This window comes from Parambassis ranga, chromosome 10 (assembly GCF_900634625.1).
Source record: "Parambassis ranga chromosome 10, fParRan2.1, whole genome shotgun sequence".
In the NCBI taxonomy this organism is placed as follows: domain Eukaryota; kingdom Metazoa; phylum Chordata; class Actinopteri; family Ambassidae; genus Parambassis; species Parambassis ranga.
Window position 1 is genome coordinate 11,023,827 of NC_041031.1, and position 20,617 is coordinate 11,044,443.

The 20,617-nt window shown below is 43.3% G+C and overlaps 1 protein-coding gene across 1 annotated transcript in view; it reads right to left on the reverse strand.

Moving 5' to 3' along the window:
- The window catches only part of LOC114442927 (A disintegrin and metalloproteinase with thrombospondin motifs 2-like), an 82,006-nt gene extending 63,806 nt beyond the window's left edge, over positions 1–18,200 (reverse strand). The window contains exons 1-2 of the mRNA XM_028416801.1: positions 18,113–18,200; positions 16,306–16,718 (exon numbers count right to left, since the gene is read on the reverse strand). Coding sequence (XP_028272602.1) covers positions 16,306–16,718; positions 18,113–18,200 — 501 coding nt within the window. The remainder of the gene's footprint in view (positions 1–16,305; positions 16,719–18,112) is intronic.
- Between the last annotated feature and the right edge of the window lie 2,417 nt (positions 18,201–20,617).

Consider the following 20,617-nt stretch of genomic DNA (forward strand, 5'->3'; position numbering starts at 1 on the left):
AAGAAAACATTTGTGTTTGTAAGCCTGTCAGTACAGACTTTACGTCTGCAGTGTAACCCAGTGCGTATCAAGAATTACTCATTTTCAAGAGTAAACAGAATTTAAAGAAGGCTGAAAGCAGCTGTCCTCTATGACAAATGCCACATGTCATGCAATGCCCGCCAACTATTTTCAAAGCAGCCCCGACAGAGCCACAAAACTGTTGGTAAATTGAAATTAAACAGTGAGCTGAACAAAACTGCCACCTTATCTTTCTGTAAACGGTGTGGCTAAATAAAAGGGGGTTTTACACATCCCCACATGTCTAACAAACACACATGTATGCTGGCGGAAAGTCTCCCTCTTACACACACAGACACAAAAACAAATCTGGTGTGTTTGACCTTCCAAAGTGAGTCACAGGTACAGCTATGATCAGTGCAAACCTTCCTGAAGAATGTGAAGTGTGGCTGTACTACTTGTGCAGAGAAAGACAGTGTGAGCATTAGGAAGTAGCCATTTCCAAAAAGCCATTCTGCTGCCACAGTCTCAAGTGGCCAACTAAGTACAAATTTGTACACAGGTCCACACTCACTCCTTCCCCGTGCCGCTCCAAAGAATATTTTCACACACACATACACACCAAGCTGTCAGGAAGGTGATAAATTGCAGGGAAAATGAAAAGGGGAAGCAGTAATCTGACACCTCCAGTGCTGGGCAACCAGTAATTAAATCCCTTCATTAGGTCAAATATTTGATTATGAAGAACCTGGAGGGGGATCTAGTAATGACCTCTTTCTCATGGGGAGGATGAGAGGAAAAGGAAGGAGGATAAGGAAGAGAGAGAACACTAGTCAAGGTAGCGGGAGGAGGAAAAAAATGGAAATGAAGCAAGGTTAAGTAATTTTAGATTCAGTCTTTGTAGACTGAATTTTATGTGTAGCCAGTAACTATGTTCTCTGCACCTCCTTACCACTTTTCCCCTGTCTCTGTGTGTTGTAGTAAAGTGGAAAAACGCTGGGCACAGCACATTGCTAATGTGTTGATGAAGGCAGCCCGGGCCAGTCTCTCTCTGGTACAAGACAGACAGTGTGCGTGTTCGACAGACGAGTGAACATCGGTGGCCTCCGCCTCAACCCTCTCTGGGAAGCTGCTAGCTTCAGCCTGCAACTGCATCTCCTCCACTCTGCTCTGCTGTTCCCTGTACATTAGCCTGAGACAACACTGGGAAGGTCTGTGCACATCAGTAAAAGGCAGGACGTAGGATTCTCACAAAGAAGGAAGATAAAAGGAAAACATCAGTTCATTGGACGGTCTTTCTTCCATATGTTGTCTAAACTTCCACTACAAAAAAATGTGAAGCCTTTAAGAGCTAAATCTGGAAAATAAATGTTGTGAAATTTTACTAAATTAGTCTAAAACCTCCTCAGAACTGATTTAATTCACCCCGCCCCAGGGGCACTGGGATTTTAGTTGAATCTGCAGTTCGCACCATGTACTTCCAAATGCTAATTTCTCTATTGATTATCTTATTATCCAGTCCTAATAGCCTCACAAATATAGGAGTAGTGGCCATGCTGAGGATGTGAAGACACAGTATAAAATACTGTTGATGAAGCACAGTTATTTGGCCATAAATCACATGCAGAGGAACCAGCCGTGGCTCTCAGAGGCCTCACAGGCCCACAGGGAGAGATATGTGCACACTACAGTTTATAAAGCACAAATATATAAACTATAAAGAAACATTCAACATCTCTTACGAGCTGCAGGCTTTAACATTTAATTAATAGATGTTTATGCAAGAGTGTACCTGAACTTAGATGCTCCTGTTTTATATTTCACAGCTTTCCCTCGATCTCTCCCCCTTCCCCTCTCATGTGTGTGTGTGTGCATGTGTGTGTGTGTTCGAATGCCAACGCCGTCATCAAAGGATATGTCAAAATGATGGCTCTGGCAGAGCCTGCTATCAGGATCTCAGACAAGCACACACATACACATGCATATGAACGCACGCACACACACAGCTATGCTTTCATATCACGCCCTGGCAACGCCCACTGACTGCAGCATATCTCCACCGGTATCACCAAGGTTACCAGCGGTAGCCAGGGATACCGTCGGAGCCGCCTGTGAAAATGTAGAAAAATGGGTGTGGCCAAAGTCTAGTTTGCTGACGTTCCCAGCTTCATTTCAAATATGACACAATGAAAGGCACACATTTATGCTCCATGACACCTTAAACAATGCTTGTTTAAGTTTAATTGAAGCAGCTGACATGTTGCTGTCTAAATATTGAAGAAAACAGGCTGATATAAATCACAAAAAAACTTTACATTAACAGAGCCACCCATCACAACCTTTTTTTCCCCCCTATGTGCTGTGAGGGAAGGGATTCCTTTTTAAACCTCATTTAACACCCTACCTTTGATCAGCCACAGCACTAATGCAGCCACATGCTATTAACAACTCAGGTGTTCCTATACACTTCAGCATGTGTTATTCTGCTTCTTTGCACACCTCTTCTAATATAATGTGTCAATGCCCGGATCTGACAGACATTTCAGATGCATCAATTACACCAAGGTACATGTATTAGTCTGCAACTTAATGAGCTGATGTGCCATGGTTAAGGACCCAAGATTAAAAATTGGTGTTTCCATGACAAAGGACAGCCTCAGCCAGCACCCGTGCATAGCCCGTTCATAGCACTCACACACAAATTGAGAAAGAATATTCCCAGGCATGCTCCAAGCTTTGCTTTCCCTGCCCGGAGAGGCATGTTTGTGTGTGTGTGTGTGTGTGTGTGTGAGAGAAACAGAGAGATTGCTTTCCTCTTCATTTATCAAAAATACTTGAAATATTTTGGATTCACAAAGAAGCAAAGAGCAAATGCTATCATTGCACTGCTATAAACAATCAAATAAACGCAGCATTTACATCAAAATACACACATGCAGAGTGTATTATACATGCATGCAAATACCCCGCACTGAAGAAAGAGACTTAGTTTCTCACGTATTTCTGAAGTGATATGCATTCCTGAGAGTGAGAATGATACACATATAGAGCTGTCAAATCAACTGAGAGCTGTCTGTCTGTATGTATGCATTTTGTGGAGTGTGAAATAACAAGACTGGCAGAGTTGTCAGCGTATGCCTCTATTTAATTTTACATGTAGGTCTCACAAACACTACTTTGAGGCAATGTGCCAGCTGCTGGGCAACTATTCCACATCCTGTCTTCGACCTGGAAATCATCATCAGCAGCAGCAGCAGCAGCAGCTTTTGGATCTAAACTAAGATGTACAGTGTGTGATGGATATTTACGAAAAGACATTTTGCAGTTTTTCCAATAGATCTGTAGGAACACTGACATCATGTTTGATCTACAGTCTTGTGTTTGACACATTTTCTGCTCTGACTTTGTATTATGCCATTTAATGATGTCCCCACCACAGGATGTGAGAAGTCTTCATTGTTTTTCTCAATTTTCTCAAATAAACCTAACAAGAGGCTTTGTTAAGATGGAATAGCCCACATTTTACCATTTTTATTCTATTAAAATTATTTTACTGTTTTATCATGTTGCAAAATAAATACAAAATACACAGTATGTGAGAGAGCAAATGGACAAGAAGGAAGTGCTAGGGATGCAGCTCGAGGCTGTCGGAGTCCATACATGACATCCACACAGCATCCCTACATCTGATCCAGAGGCTTTACATACTGCATTAGCCGACTACACTGTTAATCCTAGAAAAACAAAACACATGGCATCTCTTCAGAGGAAACTCTACTAGAAAAAAAAATGAGACAAGCTATCAAACTGGCAATCACTGGGGAATCCCACCACTTTCAGACAAATAAATATGTGCTTCTGCATCCAAAAACCTTCACACACACACACACATTCCCCGACACACATGCATCATTTTCTTCCTTTAGCGGTGGAATACACTGTAATTCACACCTGTCTGAGCTAAACCAGATATTTCATCAACAGGGGAAACACCATGCTCCTCTATTGCCCCCAATTACTGGGGCCTGGATTCAGAGTCAACAGCCACAGCTTTACACAATCACATTGTCTGGGAGGAAATCAGCCCCCTTTTCACTTCTGCTTCGAGCTGAGCGGTGCCTATCTGGGCTTCAGCAAAAAGCCACTTAAACTATTATATTCTGAAAGAGAGCAAAAATGACTTGAGCTCCTTGTGGAAAAGGATTTTACGCAATTTTGCCGAGAGACGTCCTCCACATTCTTCTTTCTCATGTAATACTTTCACAGAGATCAAACAGACACCTTAATCTGAAGTACAAACGCGGGCTTGTGCTTGGTACTTCATATGGTTGAAGGAAAGCCTATAGCTTCAATTTGTTTGCAATTTGCTCTGTGTGTGTGTGTGTGTGTGTGTGTGTGTGTGTGCGTGTCCTCTCGTGCAGGCCATTCTGCTCTCTGCAAGCTTACTCGTATTGCCATTATACATCACAGCACAGCAGCAGCGAGTGATTGTGTCAAAACGCCTGCCTTCCTCTCTGCCATATCTCATAGTTACCTCCTCTAACCAAATTACCCCCAACCCCTGTCTCACCCACCCCCTCACTGTAGACACTGAGAGATGAGCTTCAGAAACAGCTGCCTAAAAAAAGACAGCCGCAATGTCCAAGATATGAGAGTAAACATTCCACAATCCTGTCTATCCAGTCTCTGATGAAACTGTAGACAATTACAAAATAATATAAATCCCCTGATATATTAATGTTTGTTTGTCTAGCATTATGTATTATATATGTATTATTAATAGTAATAGCATAATAGTAATAGTATTATGACACCTCCAGGCAATTTGTGAGTAGCGACCAGCTTGGTTTGCATGTATGCAAACTGAAAAAAACAGAAAAAACTAATCACTGACACTTTCACAGATCAGATGCATCCCTTTTTTAAGTGTAAAACTGGTATAAATATTGTGTGGCTACATCAGGGCCAGACTGTGTTTGAACTGCACCAGTCAGAATTCAGTATCATATTCTTTAAATCCTTTAAAAATCTGTCCAAACTGGTATGAAGTCTTATAGTGGATCACAAACCAGATGGAGGATCAAAATGTGAACATCTGGGGCCCATTAGATGGCTGGTTGGTACAGTACAAAATGAACATCTGTATGTCTTCTATTTGGAGCAAAACTTTACGTTAGCACAACACTGATACACAAGTCCCTCTAGTGGCCAGAGTCATGATGACCACAGCAAACCAGCGTGACAACTGTTACACAGGGTGAAGGTCAAGGCGGGTGAACACAAAACAGAATTAAACAAAACAGGGGGTATTTTTTATGTTCACAAGCACAGCCTCAACCTTTTAAAGGAGCAGTACTGTGAGCAATACTGAGGTATTAAGCAGCCCCTAGTGGTGAGGCAGAATTTTGCAATATTGTAGGCCCGCACATGTGTGTTTGGTTTGTCCCTCTAAGGCTTCTGTAGAAACATAACAGAGCAACCTGCCTGATGTTCTTGGCCCCTAACATAAAGAGGTAATTATACACTAATAAATGAATACTACATTCTATGCTTGCTAAAAGATCCAATAAAGTTTACACACCAGTCCTCTAATTGTGATGACTAATTGTTTTTTTTACAAAAATGATCAATGCTAATTAATGATCAACCAATCCCTCACCATTTTCCCTGCAGGATTTAATCTGCATGTGTGATTTTCCTCATGCAGAGCTCAAGAGTAACATGATAAAGTGGGCTTGCTGGTAACATTAGCAGGTAGAGTAGTACAACAACAGCTTGTGGCTCAGCCGGGGCTATGACCTCTATGCACTGAAGCAGGAGGGAGGGAGAGAGGTGTGGATAGGGCAAAAGAGAGATAATGATGGATAGGTAGGGAAGGGGAGGAAGGAGAAACTACATCGGACACAGAGGGCTTCACTCTAAAACATCTTCCTAATTTAAAAACTGACCTTTATAAACATGAGTTTAGTTGGAGTATGTTTAAATGAGACAAACTGCACATTCAGAGACACATGCACATTGACCAATCGTTTAACTTTATATTAGGAATAATAAAAAGGAAATTCCTACTTCTTGGATTTGAGTGTAATATAAACAAAATAAAGTGCCTTCAACTTCACATCTGTTGCAATAAGTAAAGCATTTCCTTTCTGTTTGCTAAACTGACATTTGGACAGAAAAGGCAACTTTTCACACAGCATGCTGGGCTGATTGAGGTCTAATATTCAGTCTTCAAAAGTGGGCTATAAAAACAGTAACCCCTTGACACCAACCATTCGTCCGACCTTCAGCACAAGTGTATAAGCCCAGTGAATGGTCCCATTACATCTGACAACTGACCCTGGAGCTCACTGCTTCAGAAAAGCTTTCAGTTCATTCGGTCCAAACATAAAAAAGACATTAAAAATACCACTAGCGAGCATTGGGAGCTTGTACTTGACCTGAAACAGCCTATACACAGCAGAAAACTCAATGACCATTGTGACTGACCCCAAGCTGACAAATTCTTTGACCAGAAAGAAGCTCGTTTTAGCACAGCTTGGCTGTGGAAAAGTGCCAACACTCTTAAAGTAATCGGTGTGCTACAAATACAGACAAAATATACTTCCAGGAGACATGTAATGCTCTTTTTTCCCCTCACAAGCCTGTGAGAGAAATGAAGAGATGGGCTGAGAGAAGTGGAATAGGTGGATGATGGCTTCATGCTGTCACACAGCAGCAAAAAGGACAGAGAGGAGGGTCCTATCACATCGCATCAGTCAGCTGCAGCCACACCCGCCCTGAGAGCAGGGGAGAGGAGAGGAGAGGAGAGGAGAGAGGAGGGCAACTAGAGCATAAAGCAAGGGAAAAAGAACATCCCCTTTGATTTCATTCCTCCATTAGTCTCTCCTCTCCATGTCTCATTTCCATTGGACGCCCTCATCTAGCCTGTTTCACAACCATCAGATTTAACCCTGGTGAGGACTTGTGGGGTGACAACCAGCCTAGGGACAGAGCTCCTAGACTACTGTCTGGGTGGTGCTGTTGGTGTGTGTGTGTGTAGGAGTGGGTGGAAGGAAAACGGAGACACAGGATTAGAAATGAACTGTGGAGATAGAGCACAACCTGACAATAAGTCCCTTCTCCCCAGTGTGTCTGTGTCTCAGTGTCAGCGTGTGTGAAAGAGAGAAGCAAAGGATTAGCTTTGTGAGAGAAAAAAAAAATAATAATTTCCTTTTGTGTTTCCAAGTGATGCTGTCAATCATCACACTGTAAGAAGAGCTGTGTGTGTCTGAGTGTGGGTGTGAGGTAGCAGCTATAAAGATGCACACTTTGGGTTATTGCTATATACATAACCAGTGAAGTGACAGTGAAGCTATTTTATCATTCATTCCTATTTGATGCACTGACAACACACAACAGTGCACTTACACAAATACTGTAGATGGTGCAGTAGGAAACAGCTTACTGTTAACCTGATTCTTTATTGATTATGCTGGGCTTTTCTTTCCTCTTTCTAGGGAGGCCAGAGGTCAGGGCTGGCTGAAAGGAGGAGGGCACTTCAGAGCACATACAAGGGATTGAATCTAGTTTTTTGTAAAAAAAAAAAAAGAGATGAATAATAGCATCATATATATGCAGTTAGCTTTATCTGGTGATTTCTATAGAGAGATATTTCATATGAACATGCATCCAGACAAGATACAAGGCTGGATTCAGCACTAGTATCTCAGTTTAGCAGGTTTTTGTTGCATGCACGTAAACTGAAGAAGCAGAAAATGCTGTGTATCCTGTCGGCAGCCAAGGTAAGGCGTCACCGTTTGTTATTCTCATGTTGGACTGAAAACAATGACCATCACAGTATTGACAGTCTTGACCCGGATGTCCATTATCGGATTGCTGGCTACACCCGGAGCCCTGAAACATTTGCCCCCAGAGGTCGTCATTAAAAGCTGATCAGCAGCAAGACTGTCAAACCAGGAACCTAATCCAAACACACACACATACACAATACAATTCTAACTAAGCATGTCTTTTTACGAATAGGCCGAGAGCTGGACGTTCGCTTGACGGACCTGATTTTGGCAGTTTGGCCAAGCATAATATCAGAGGCTATTCTTCCTTAATACAGACAAGTGACAATAGAAGTAATATTAACAAAAAACTGCTTTTTAAACATCACACATTGTTGCTTTTTTAACAACAATATAGTACAGTATGGTCGATAGGAGGTACCTGCAAATCAAAGGCCCAGTAATATTTTTTTCTGATTTTCTATCTTAAGGATTTAAGCTCAAAGCAATATTAATCTTAAAAAGCTGCTTATTTTTTGCTGTTATAATTATGGGTTATTAACGATTATATATGTACATTTTTCGGGCACAGAGCCCTGTGTCTGAAATCCTTTTACACAGCAGCAGGTTGTTAAGGAGCTTGGCATTGTCCCCGATTCAGACGATACATCCTCAGAAGCTCAAATATAGCTCAATCTAACACAATGCTTTACATGGACAAGGTCAACTCAAAGTCTCCATTACATCTTGGCAAACACATTATATAATTGTAAGGCAGTATCCAAAGCTTTCCTTGTACATGTTGGCAGACAATCAGTCACAGTGATCAAAGCACTAGATGTACGCGTTTCTTTGTTTCTGCTGCTTCACTCCAGCCCCCACAGAGTCAGTTATTAGAATATATTATTATATAATATATTACATATGCTGGTACTGTAACAATTCCCGAGATCCTTCTGCACTGGCAAAAAAAAAACCCAAACATAATACACTGGGAGAGAAAAAAAAATTATTATTTTTCTATTGCAGAAAACAAAAACAGGAAGCCTTAGTAAGATGAGGAGGGTGTGAGTTTTCTGTTAGGAGGTGCGATTCTTACCGCTTAGCTGCCTGCTGCACCGAGAATAAGGCAAAAGGATCTTTAACCATAAATGTTGTCTGCAGACAGACATAAAATGAAACAAGTAAGATCAGAAGAGGACAAAACACACACACACATCCATACTGTGTGGTGCGTTTGGAACAAAAGAACGATTGAAAATGCTGGAAAGCTAGCAGGACTTAAAAGGAGAGTCTCCTGTGGGCTCCGTAATGTTGGATTAAATATTGGGTGCTTTGTGTATTGAGCGATATTTTACAATCAGTAATTGTTGATATGTTCAAACAAATGTTGTCAGTGCCAATCAATTGTCAATAATCAGCTGTGTTGAATCTTAAAAATATTACTGCACAAAGAATGAGTATAGTATGGCCTCTAAATTACAGTTTAATTGCACTTTATGTGTTCATTATTTACTGTTAGTTGAAAAAAAAAAAAAAAAACCAACAACCAGCAATGGACTCTACCAAGCAGCCATCAGATTTGTCCCATTGTCCAGCCATCCCTCACATCAGATCAAATTCTTCATGCTAATTAACAGCCCCTCTTTCCCTCTGACTGAGCACTGAGCAGGTGGGGATGTTGTTCAGTTTTCGGCACATTAAGATTCCACTGTGCTCTGCCTCCCTCACCCCTCTCTGTTGCTCTTGTTTTCCTTCACCCAACCAAGACCACAGAGAGCTCCCTCTTGTTTGCCGCTTCCTCCTTCTCTCTCCCTTTTTCTCATGTTGTGTTTTGTTTGAGGATTATGTGAGGAAAACTTCCAGACGAAGCGGAAGCTTTAGGAGTACACAGCCGTCAATGTGGTTTTTGGGAGGTATAACGACGTAGGACACTGGAGATGCTGGTCTGGGTCAGTTGGGGGTTAGGAAGGCAGCAGGCTGGAACAAGTTAGAGAGGATGTCTCATCCTGTTTCCAAGATCCCTTCCTCACACGGGATGATGGGACCTGCAGAACTGCTGATGTGGCTAGCATCGATCAGTTTCCTGCAAGGCCTGACTGTCTGAGCGACTGACAGGGATGCTGGTGGTTGCTGTCCTATAAAACAAGCCTGTCTCATATCTATTCGATTGCATTTTTTTCTTTGATTATGTAGATCTGATGACCTTGAACAAACATTTTTTACGGTGCGTCACACTTATAAAATATGGCAACATAGCACGTCCCACCTCTCTCCACTTCCTGCCCTCGCTCAGTTGTGACTGAAAGCTGTTATATGCACATATTCTTCTGCCTCAGAGCAGCAGAAGCTCAAAATCCACATGTCATTCTGATGTCACACATGCTGTGTAATATTTTCATCCCTGCTGCCACATCATCTGAAAAAGACTAAAAATCCCCTGCAGTAAATGTGACATCACAGAGGTGTTTCCCTCAAATTGTTGGGGTTCCACTGCTCTATTTCCTCGGTGAATCCTGTTATTTCAGCCACTCAAGTAAGCATTGTGCTCAGAGTTGGCGCTATGTGAATGACAGAGAGCGAGAGGAAAGAGCGGCAAGGGGGCTGGTTAAGTGCACTGAGTGAGTGGCAGTAATCACAGCTCTGGTAAAAGCACTCGTTTGCTCTGTGTAGCATTCCTCAGAATGGACCTGTACTCTCTATCTCTCTCTCCCCTCTCTTCCTCTGTTTCGCTCTCAGTCTGATAATAGCTCTAGATTGAGTAATTGTGTGTTTGAGTGGAGCTACACTGCAGGGTGGAACCTGCAATCAGATACTGAGAATGCGTTTCTCTTGCTCTCTCACTGTCTGTCTCTTCATTCATACCATGCTTCAGCAGTCTGGCCTCTCCACCCCCACCCTTACCATCTCTGCTCCCCCACCCACTTCCACACACACTGCCTAGTCTACACAGCCATTGAGGGCTAGGGTCAATAACAGCTGTGCGCCGTGCTGTAATTGATGTCATCATTTCAATTTGAGCTGATTACAGTTGAGAGCTGCTTATCGTGTGACCCGGGGTGGAATAACACACTGTAGGGCCCACTGAGCCGCCACGCCTGACCAAGCTTAACTGCCAGGCCGGCGGGCCGGCTGGCCGGCTGGCTGGCTGGCTAGCTGGCTGGCTGGACGGATGGATGGCTTGGCTCAGCCCCGGGGCTGCCTTCTCTATTGACTTGTAATGCGGAGGTAATGACTGAGTGTATTCCAGGGGCATGGCTGGTGCAAGTGTCCGTGTCGTTGGCATTTAGTGTAGTTTTAGAGCTATTATTGTGATTGGCCTGCCCCTCTGTCAACACATTCTCACATGATTAAGCTTTCAGCTGGCACAGCGTGTGTGTGTATGTACAACCTTTATTAACCACATCACAGTATACGATGTTGTTACATTGAATTAGTAAGATGATTTTTTTATAGTATATATATATATATATATATATAAAGAATGAGCCTCCTCCAAGCACCCATCCACAGTAAATAAATAAATAAAACACCTGTCAATGCTTGGCATTTCTCCTTGCAGCTGATGTCTGAGCCTTTTCAATGAAAGCACCAAAATAACACCGCCGCCTTCCAGCATTCCTGCTGTGTACTAATAACACAGACTAAAGCACACACACTCAAATGTGCTCTATTAGAATATACAAAGGGCAACACCTGCACAGGATCAGCAAATTACACGCCACCATAAGATGATGGCTGCACTAAATAGTAGCCATAACATCTAGTTAGTAAAATCTATCTCCTAGGGATCTTAAATTTCCCTTTTTTTCCCCCAGTATAGACACCAGGCAATACCCTTAACCCTCAACACCACTTGTCTGATCTGTGCTTAAGAGCAGAGCTGTTTCTAAAAACAGACAAAGGCTGCTCACTAAAGGAACACTGTCTCTTTCTTTTTTTGCCAGAGCTCTGAATCTGTGGGTGTTGGAGCAAAAAAAAGCTGTCTGCCACATTCTCTTTCTTTCTCTTTCCTTGTCATTTTCCTGACTCTTTTAATACCATCATTAGGAGAGCTCTCCTGCTTGCTGCTACCGCTGCTGGCCAAGAAACACGAGACGGAGAAAAGCGATGGGTGGAGACAATGAGAGAAATGTGCGCGCTGGGTTTTTTTTTGTGATGCAAAGGGTTAAAGATTCCTCAGAGAAACTTTGCTGTCTCTGGCATTTGCTTGAGCATGTGACCGCACTGTAGGTGTGCAGTCTGTTTACGGCATGTGGGCACCGCAGCTGTAGATAACACGTGTCTTGTCAAGCAGGTGTGCTCTGTACACCTGGATTTAAAGGAGTAAAAGCCAAGATTACAAGTAACACACTTCCTCTGTAGCTTTACTCTGAGGCATGGAGATGTATTCTCAACCTGCTGGATTTGTGACCTGTGCGCACATCTCATAGAACCTGTGTGACCCCGTAAACCTGTCCCATAGTAAACTATACTGCCACGCCATTTGCCAGAACCTGCTGATTACTTCACAGGCTGTTGTGTATGTAAAGCTTTTGTCTCTAAAACAGCCACAAAAACGGCATCTTTAGTTATAAGGTGTAAAATGTTATAGATCTAACCCTTATATCATAATAAAAATATATCACAATTACATTAAAAAAAGTGTTCATACTAATATTAATATTTCTGAATTGCAGGCAGAACTCATTCATGCATGCAGCGTTCACTATGGCTAACATGGTGCTCATTGTGTAACACTATTAGCATAGCTATCATTCAGCCTGTGGCTTTCTTTGTGCTACATGACACATACTAAAATGTTTTAATTAATAATAATAATAAAGGCATGTTGAGAAGCAGAGGAGTCAGACACAGAGCTGTTAATTACACACACAGCCATACATGAAAGTCCAAATGACTGGATCTGTAGAATTATAAATTATAACTCACATCACTTCTCTCTCTCCCTCTCTCCCTCTCTCTTTCTCTCTCTCACACACACACACACACACACACACACACAAGAAGGTGGAAATGTCTCAGAAGACACATGTGTTTTATAATACTTTAAGCTTGTAAGACTGTCAAAATCATTCCATCAGGCTCAGTTCTGATTTTACTATATACAGTTAAATGGACTTACTACACATATGGTAAAATTAAGATTTTGAACGTTGGTCTTTAAGTTCAGATTTGGTCACTCTCAGCATAATGTGGGTTGGTGTGTGTGTAGGATTTAATTGTACAAGAAAGTTCAAAGCTTTCTTTAAAGAAAACGATCATTTTAAAGAGTACAAACACTGACCTTCAATATGACTGGAAAAGTTTTAATAGACCAGTGGAAGTGATGAAAACTTTTAAAAGGAAAATTAATGCATTCCTGGCTGAGAGTTTACAGCATTAGCCTCTATGTAACTGTGACAGTCCCCACTTAACTACTTCAGTATCTCCCAAACAAAATTATTTATCATGAAAAAAGGGGAACTGCAGCCCTTGATCTCACCATCACTATGACTCTCCATCTCCTGTGAGAAGAGAAAAAGCGGGGGCTCTAGTGACATTTAACATTCCACATAAGAAGCCAAAAAGACAAACACACAAATATGAGTACACCTGACCTCACACCCACATGTGCACAAAATCAGGCCACTGGTCTCTGAACAAAATCAGCAGGTGAGGCTGGAGGAAAGCCTACATGTACCAGTCACAAAAGAGTGAAGTTTAAGAAGTGAAATCTCACCTTTTGGTGCAACTTGCACAAAATTCTATTCTTTTGTTATGAAAACAATTCAGCAATCTTAGCATATTTACATCTGAGAAGCCATGAAACAAAAAATTCACTCATTGGACCCTGAGCTGAAATAAATTTCAATACTGTACACATTTCTTCCATTTACCTTTACTCACAGTTCAACACGAGACCCATTTATTTTAGTGCAAAATCTGAAATACACATGCAGTTCAACAAATGGCTTTATCCAATATAAGCCTTAAATAATATTCTGCACCCCCGGTTGCAACCAGAATAAAAGCTCTTCCAAAATGGCAGCACGCTACAGATTTTACTTCCATGTTGCAGCATACAATTATCAGATCAACCTTAGAAATATAGCATTTTTTGTTGTTACACAACTCTTACCAAAAAGTGAGAAGGTGATAGATTATTTTAACACACATCATTTCAGATCGCAGTCACACACAAAGCTGGACGTTCACCGGCTGTGAGTGCAAATAAATGGTTGTTTCTTAGCATCAAAGCCACATTCATGCCTAATTCCAGTACACAAAAATACACGTTTACACACAAAAACACTGTATGCATTAACACTCATGCAGGAAGAGAAGGCCTCCTAAGCTCTGAGTTTTCATTTTGCTTGATTCATGCAGGCTCCTATTCTGTACACACACACAGCTGCAGTGTAATTTCATTTTGCCCTGCGTGTGCACACGCACATCCATACGCACACACACTGTACAGTATGCTGCGTTCTCTTAGCCATCCAGAAAACTAACCAGCTGATCACAGCCTCAGCTTCACAGAAATTCAATTCCCTCCAAAGGCCATTTGTCCAGTAAAAGATTGTATTTTTTCCTCTGCTCTCTATTACTCCGTTATTTATTCTAGTACTTCTTCACGTGTCCCTTCTGCCCACTTCATTTCCACTGCACTGCCTCCCCTACCCTTATTATTACCATAATAATGCATTTGGTTTGAATATGGTCTGTCGCTTTCTCGGCTCTCTCTCCCATCTTGACCTCATCACACTCTTTGGGTCACAGCCAACAAAAGGGTCGTGGTTGTGAATATCCAGGTGTCTGGGTCAATGAAGAAGGGGCACAGCAGGGCAGAGGTGCTGCTGGACTTAAAACTTAGGCCGTCCTTCGAGGCATGCTCGAGGAAGTTGTACAAACTGATTAGTAAGAATGCAAACTGTTCATGGGCAGAGGCAAACAAACTAAATGGAAGAATTACATTTTGATTTTAAAGTGTCACTGTAACCTCATTCGCACTGCCTGTTTGTTGAGGCACTTTATATGCACCTTGCAGAAGCGCAGAACGGTGCTTTTTTGTTATGCCTCTGAGCCAACATCAGATCAGCTGCTGTGTGAATAGTGCAGACAGCACTGTGACACACACTATACAAAGATACTGACACATGGCACACATTGTATTGCATGTCAGAATGTCCTTTGAAAGCACACACCACTCTGTGTTGGGTTTGTGAACAGGCAAAAGGTGAGAAAAGGTGGAATAAAGAGGGCATCTTCAGTGTGGTTAAAAGTGGAAGAGTGAATAATATAATGCATTTATTCTTCACAAAACTCACCATATACTGTATGTGTGTATTTCCATATTTGAAGGTTTTATCATTAATGTAATGAGTAAAATACAGTCGCACTAAGGCAATTTGTTTACAGGCAGTATTTTGTACTACAGTATAACCTGTGATTTTAGTGTTATGTTTCAGCAAGGGATGGCTAGAGACCACTTTGATGGTGCATCGCTATTTCTTTCACCAATGATTGGTGCTGACTGATCAGTTATCTGTAACCAAGGACACTTTGATGGTAACTTTTGCAAGAAACAGCCAATAGGCCATGGAATGACAGGCCGGAGCAACCAGCAGCAGCAGCAGCAGCAGCAGCAGCAGCGGGTTGCCACTGGCTGGTGTCAAGCTAAGTGGGCATGGCAGGCCTGTGCTGTCCTGGCTCCCTGCCTGCTCTCTCAGCTGCTCGCTCAGTCCCCAGTGTCCTCAACCCTAAACGGATCCAGTTGCTGCTGCTCAGCTCCAGTGGTGGGCTGATTCAGGCTGACTAATGAACACTTCTCCTAATGAGGGGAACACCCCCCCACCCCCAAACACACACACTCACTCACTTGCCTGTTTTTCCCCCCTTCGGCCTGAAGCTCAACTCTCTCACTTGTCCCTTCCACCTCTTTCTGGAGCACTGGTCTCCATCTTTCTGCCTCCTTTCATCTCGGTTCCTGTGCACAGTCTTCACACCGTCACTTCACTCCCTCGCTGACAGCCATTCACCAAGTGTTTGCCATCTCATTCCCTTTTTCTCTATTCATCATCGGCTCTATTAAAAGCATTTACAATTCAGGCTCTTTGAGCAACTGTTGTGCAACCAAAATATTTTATGGTGCCAGTTTCAATTTGAATGCTGCTGTAGTTTCAGCTATTTGTTCCTCCATCTACATTCAGCATTTTCCTTTAACAAGCCCTCCCTCATCACACGAGGAAACTAAAAGGGGCAGAGGACAGAAGGATGAAAACATGACTCAGGTATTTCTCATGGCAGGCCAAGTGTTATAACCACCTTTAGAGGACAACAGGGAGGTGTTCGATGCAAATCATAATACTGACCCCATGACAAACTCAGACCTCTGAGGGTCAAGCAGCTGGCCAAATTGTCTCACTTTTTCAGTTTGCTCCCTGGTGTCCCCTCACATCATTTTGTTTTAAAAAACCTTTACAGTGAGCACTACAGCAGCTACAAGGATAAGGAGAGAGCACAGGGAGATAGCACAGGGTTGTCCACTCACCAGGCCGTCACAGTTGCTGATTGCCACAGTGGCTCCTGGTGTGTCTGTGATGTCACCCACATACAAGCATTCATCGTGCAAAGGTTCAGAGTGCCGAGTGCTGTCGCTGTCATCACGCCACTCTATCTTTGCTCCAGGGGCCACCAGCCTGGTGTTGTGGCGCAGACACAGGTGGAACTCCCGGCCGAAGACGGTGACATTGTAGTAAAGCCTTTCCTGATGGGCCACATCTTCAGCTGCTTTCTGGTCTTCCCACTCATCATTGCCTTCTCCTACCTCCCTCCTCCGGCGCCTACGGGACTGCCCTCCTGCCAAGCGGCCAGCTGAGATGGCATGTGACAGGAAGCGGCCCTCTGCGTCCACACTGATCGGCCTAACCAGTCCATACTCCCCCAGGACATGCTGCAGGGAGTCTGGGAAGAGGACAGTTGAGGATGAGGTAAGAGGAGGGTGAGAGAGGGGGAAAGAATGTTATTTGAAGAGTAAGATGTGCAAATGTGTGTGTGTGTGTGTGTGGGGGGGGGGGGGGGGGGGGGGGGGGGGGTTAGTGGGGAGGTTAGAGATAAGAAAAAAAATCATGTGCAGACGTCATGGGAGAGGAATGGGGAAGGAATGGGGCACGACCAGTGGAGAAAACGGGGAGAGAAGATGTGGAAGGAAAAAGAGGGATTAGAAAAATGTCAAGACTCTTGTGGAATTCTTTATTCAAAACTGCGTCAAAGGAAAACATGATAATGAATTACCAAATTAATAGGTAGAAACCTTCCACACACACACACAGCCCCACCCATGAACCCAGAGGCGACCCCGGTGCTTCGCAGTGTGCGTTTGGAAACGGCAGCCTCAGCAGGGCGCGCTGCGCCCCTGACACCTTATGTGCCCTTCCACCGTCAACAGGAAAGGCAGTACAAGATCAAGGTGCTAATTGCAGCTTTCTCACGCTGTTTTATAACTGTCAAGCTGCTCCACCCGAGAGAAGCGATTTTTATATCACCGACTCAACATTAAACAAAATGATCCGAACGACCAGAATTGCATTTATTCTGATAAAGCGCTTCTTATTAATATTTGCTTGTGGTTACATTTATCATCACTGCAACAACACTAGTTTTAAATGTCTTGACTTGACAGCCAGATCTCACTTCTGGCCTTTTCTTTGATTCACGTGTGACAATACAGGTGCGACCTGAGAGATGCGCGCGCACACACTGAGCCAAGGCCACTTCACAGTGTCAATGCCATCACACAGTTATGCTACCAGGTTGTTTGTGGTCCTCGGATGCACCGGTTATATGTAATTTATAAAGTTTGCTGAGTGATAAACACACACACACACACACTGTTAGTATTTGTTGAAGCCCGATGTTAAGGGAATGATTTGATAATAGTGTGATCAATAGGCTGACATCCGACTCCAGCGTCCTGTGACAGATCGATAGATGCGACAGCGGCCGCATCAGATAATGTTCAGCTACTTCCCTGCAAAATCCGACAGTAAACCGGCGCATCTGATGCCCTTTTACACCCCAGATAGAACACAGCCTGCTCCTCTGAGGGACCTTCGGAAAGTCCCTGCAAGCATCACAGCAGGACACACAGAAGTTGCAAATACGCACTACAGTGTTATTTGCAAAAAAGATGCCAAAAACAGCCCAAGCAGCAGAAACAGGACTGTGCCGTGGCGCTACGAAGAGCTCCACACTTCCAGTGAGCGCACAAAGAGCCCCGTGCAGCCCTGCTGATAAGAGATGATCAGATAGCGGAGCATAATATAAACACTGACCACGCTTAACTGTTCTGGACTTACCAACGCTACTGGCGATGTAAAGGCCGCTGGTGTGCAGCAGAAAGGCCGGCAGAATAATTAGGACAGTAAATCCTGGCGAGAGACCCATGGCAGCTCCGAACTGCGCAGGTGAGAGAGTGGGACTCCGGGCTCCAGTGTGGTGAAGTTCCCCGCCTGGCGCGACCAGCCACGCCACGACAGCAACAGCACAGCAGCCCGCAACTAGACTGCCAAGTACACCGGGAGAGACGGAGCTCTCCTCCCCTCTCTCTCTCTCTCTCTCCTCCTCCTCTCCGTCGAGGTCTCTCGCTCTCTCGCTCTCTCTCTTTTTCTCACTCAACTCTTCTCTTCTCTCTGTCTCTCAACTCCTTTCTCGCACTCTGCGTGTTCCCACCACTTTTTTTGTTTGCCCTGGCGCTCTTAAACTACACACACACAGAGACACACACAGAGGGCACTGGACGGACACACACACACACACACCGGGCACCAGGCTCCCATCCACTCCCCCGCATGTGTCCGCTGTATGAGATGTGAGGATATTTCAAGGAGCGCTGAGCGTGCTGCGGACACTGACTGACAGGTTACACACACACACTAAGCGAAGTGGAAATTAAGGAAAGCTCCCTAATTATGCATTCAGCGTGGAGCTCACTCTGAAGTCATTAGACAGACATTCTTTCTGGGGTCAGAACTGCAGCTCCACCGGCCTCTCATATGCTTTTCTTAAACTTTCAATAGTCAGTCAAGCGGAGTGTTTGGATGAGCAGCAGCGCCCCGTGTGGCTGACAGGCGCAAGCGCACTGAGGTTTGCAAGGCCCAAGGGTCCAATTTACAGACAGAAAAAAGAAAACTAGCCCTAACCTGCGTTGGCCTCATTTAGCACATTATTTACCCTTCTTGACCACTAATCTTAAACTGTTGTCTTCACTGATGAGCAACACAAACAACTGAACAAAAGATGTGAGCAAAAAGACATTTGAAAACTTTAACCCTTTCTTTAACAGCCAATAACAGATCATAAAGTCACATTCAATTTGAAATTTGAAAATACTACTCAGAACAAACAGTGAAAATGGTGCAGGATAGGTGTGAAATATTAGGGTGAAAAATATTAAATGTTGATTTTTACCAATCAATTAGTAATTTAGTTCAAAATAATGATTGGAAATACAAAGTTCCCAAGTGACTGATGACTCGCTTTAATCTGGTTTTGCAAGAATAAGAAAAACACCATTGGAACTAAGCAGAGGTCAGTTTACAAATACTTTCTGTCAGGATGGTTACTGTTTCTGCACAGCTTAAGTCGCTTAGATGTCACCTAATAATAATGTAAAGCCACAAAGACAACTCAAAATTAAATATCCATATACAATAAATAAAGTGAATAATTAATATAATAGTACATATTTCAGTTTAAAAATGGAACATATGCGCATATTTCTCCAGCTAATTCTCTCATATGTTTATACCATTAGCTGCCAGAAAGAATAAAATTGCTCAAATTCAGATATATAAAAGGATGCGCTCTGCTTGGTGAGCTGTAGGCCAACTCCAACAGAAGTCGTAACAAGTCTACTGTTCTTTATAAATACATCTGTGCATAGTAACTGTTTGTGATAAATAAAACCACCTTATTCATCAGAAACAGACAGGTCATAACAAATGTGATGTTTTCATGAGCAGTATGTGTTCACTGACCTTCATACCTTTTTCACTGCAATGTATGAACATCACACTTCTTCCAGCACTGACACTGAACATAAATCAATGAGTGGGCTTGTCATCCACATCTGCCTCATAGTTGAACCTAGCTACGAACACATTAACGCCTACAGGTAACTTTGTCTGCTTCACAGCCTGCACAGGATCCTGTACGCAGAGACCCTAAACAGGATGCAAAGAGGGAGGAGGAAAGGAAAGGATATTCAAAACATTTAGAGAAAATGTAAAAGGAGCAGGGAAAACAACTTCTTGTTAGACCAAGATGGCGAGACAGACAAACGAGGAAAGTGAGGAGAAAAAAAAGGTCAAAAGAGAGTAAAGGATGGAGAATGAGAAGAAGAATGCACTGAAGCGGACATATCTGGGCCAGCGTGGACACATGCACATGTAAACATACTCCAATAATACCTGAAGGTCTCTGCTATATAAACACAGACATCGACCCTCCACAGAGAGGGAAAGAGTGTGTGTGTGTGTGATGTACCGTGAGAGGTCATCTTTCACCAAGCATCAAGATTACACCTGGCTCTTACTGCATAGATCTCCACAAGGCTATTTGGGAACACACACACACACCTAGAAGAGCCACACCCTGTTCGCCTTCGGTTCCCACTGTCACAAATTTCACAGCGTTCCCAGGTCTATGTGCTGCAGAGGACCCACACACACATATGAACACCGCCTGTGTTGCCCCACTCCTTCTAAGCCTGCTTCAATCCCTCCCGCCCACCATCCCCTCCCTCCCCTTGCTCCTGGTCGCTTTGCTGTTGCCATGGAGATACCAAGCCCTGCACCTTGAAA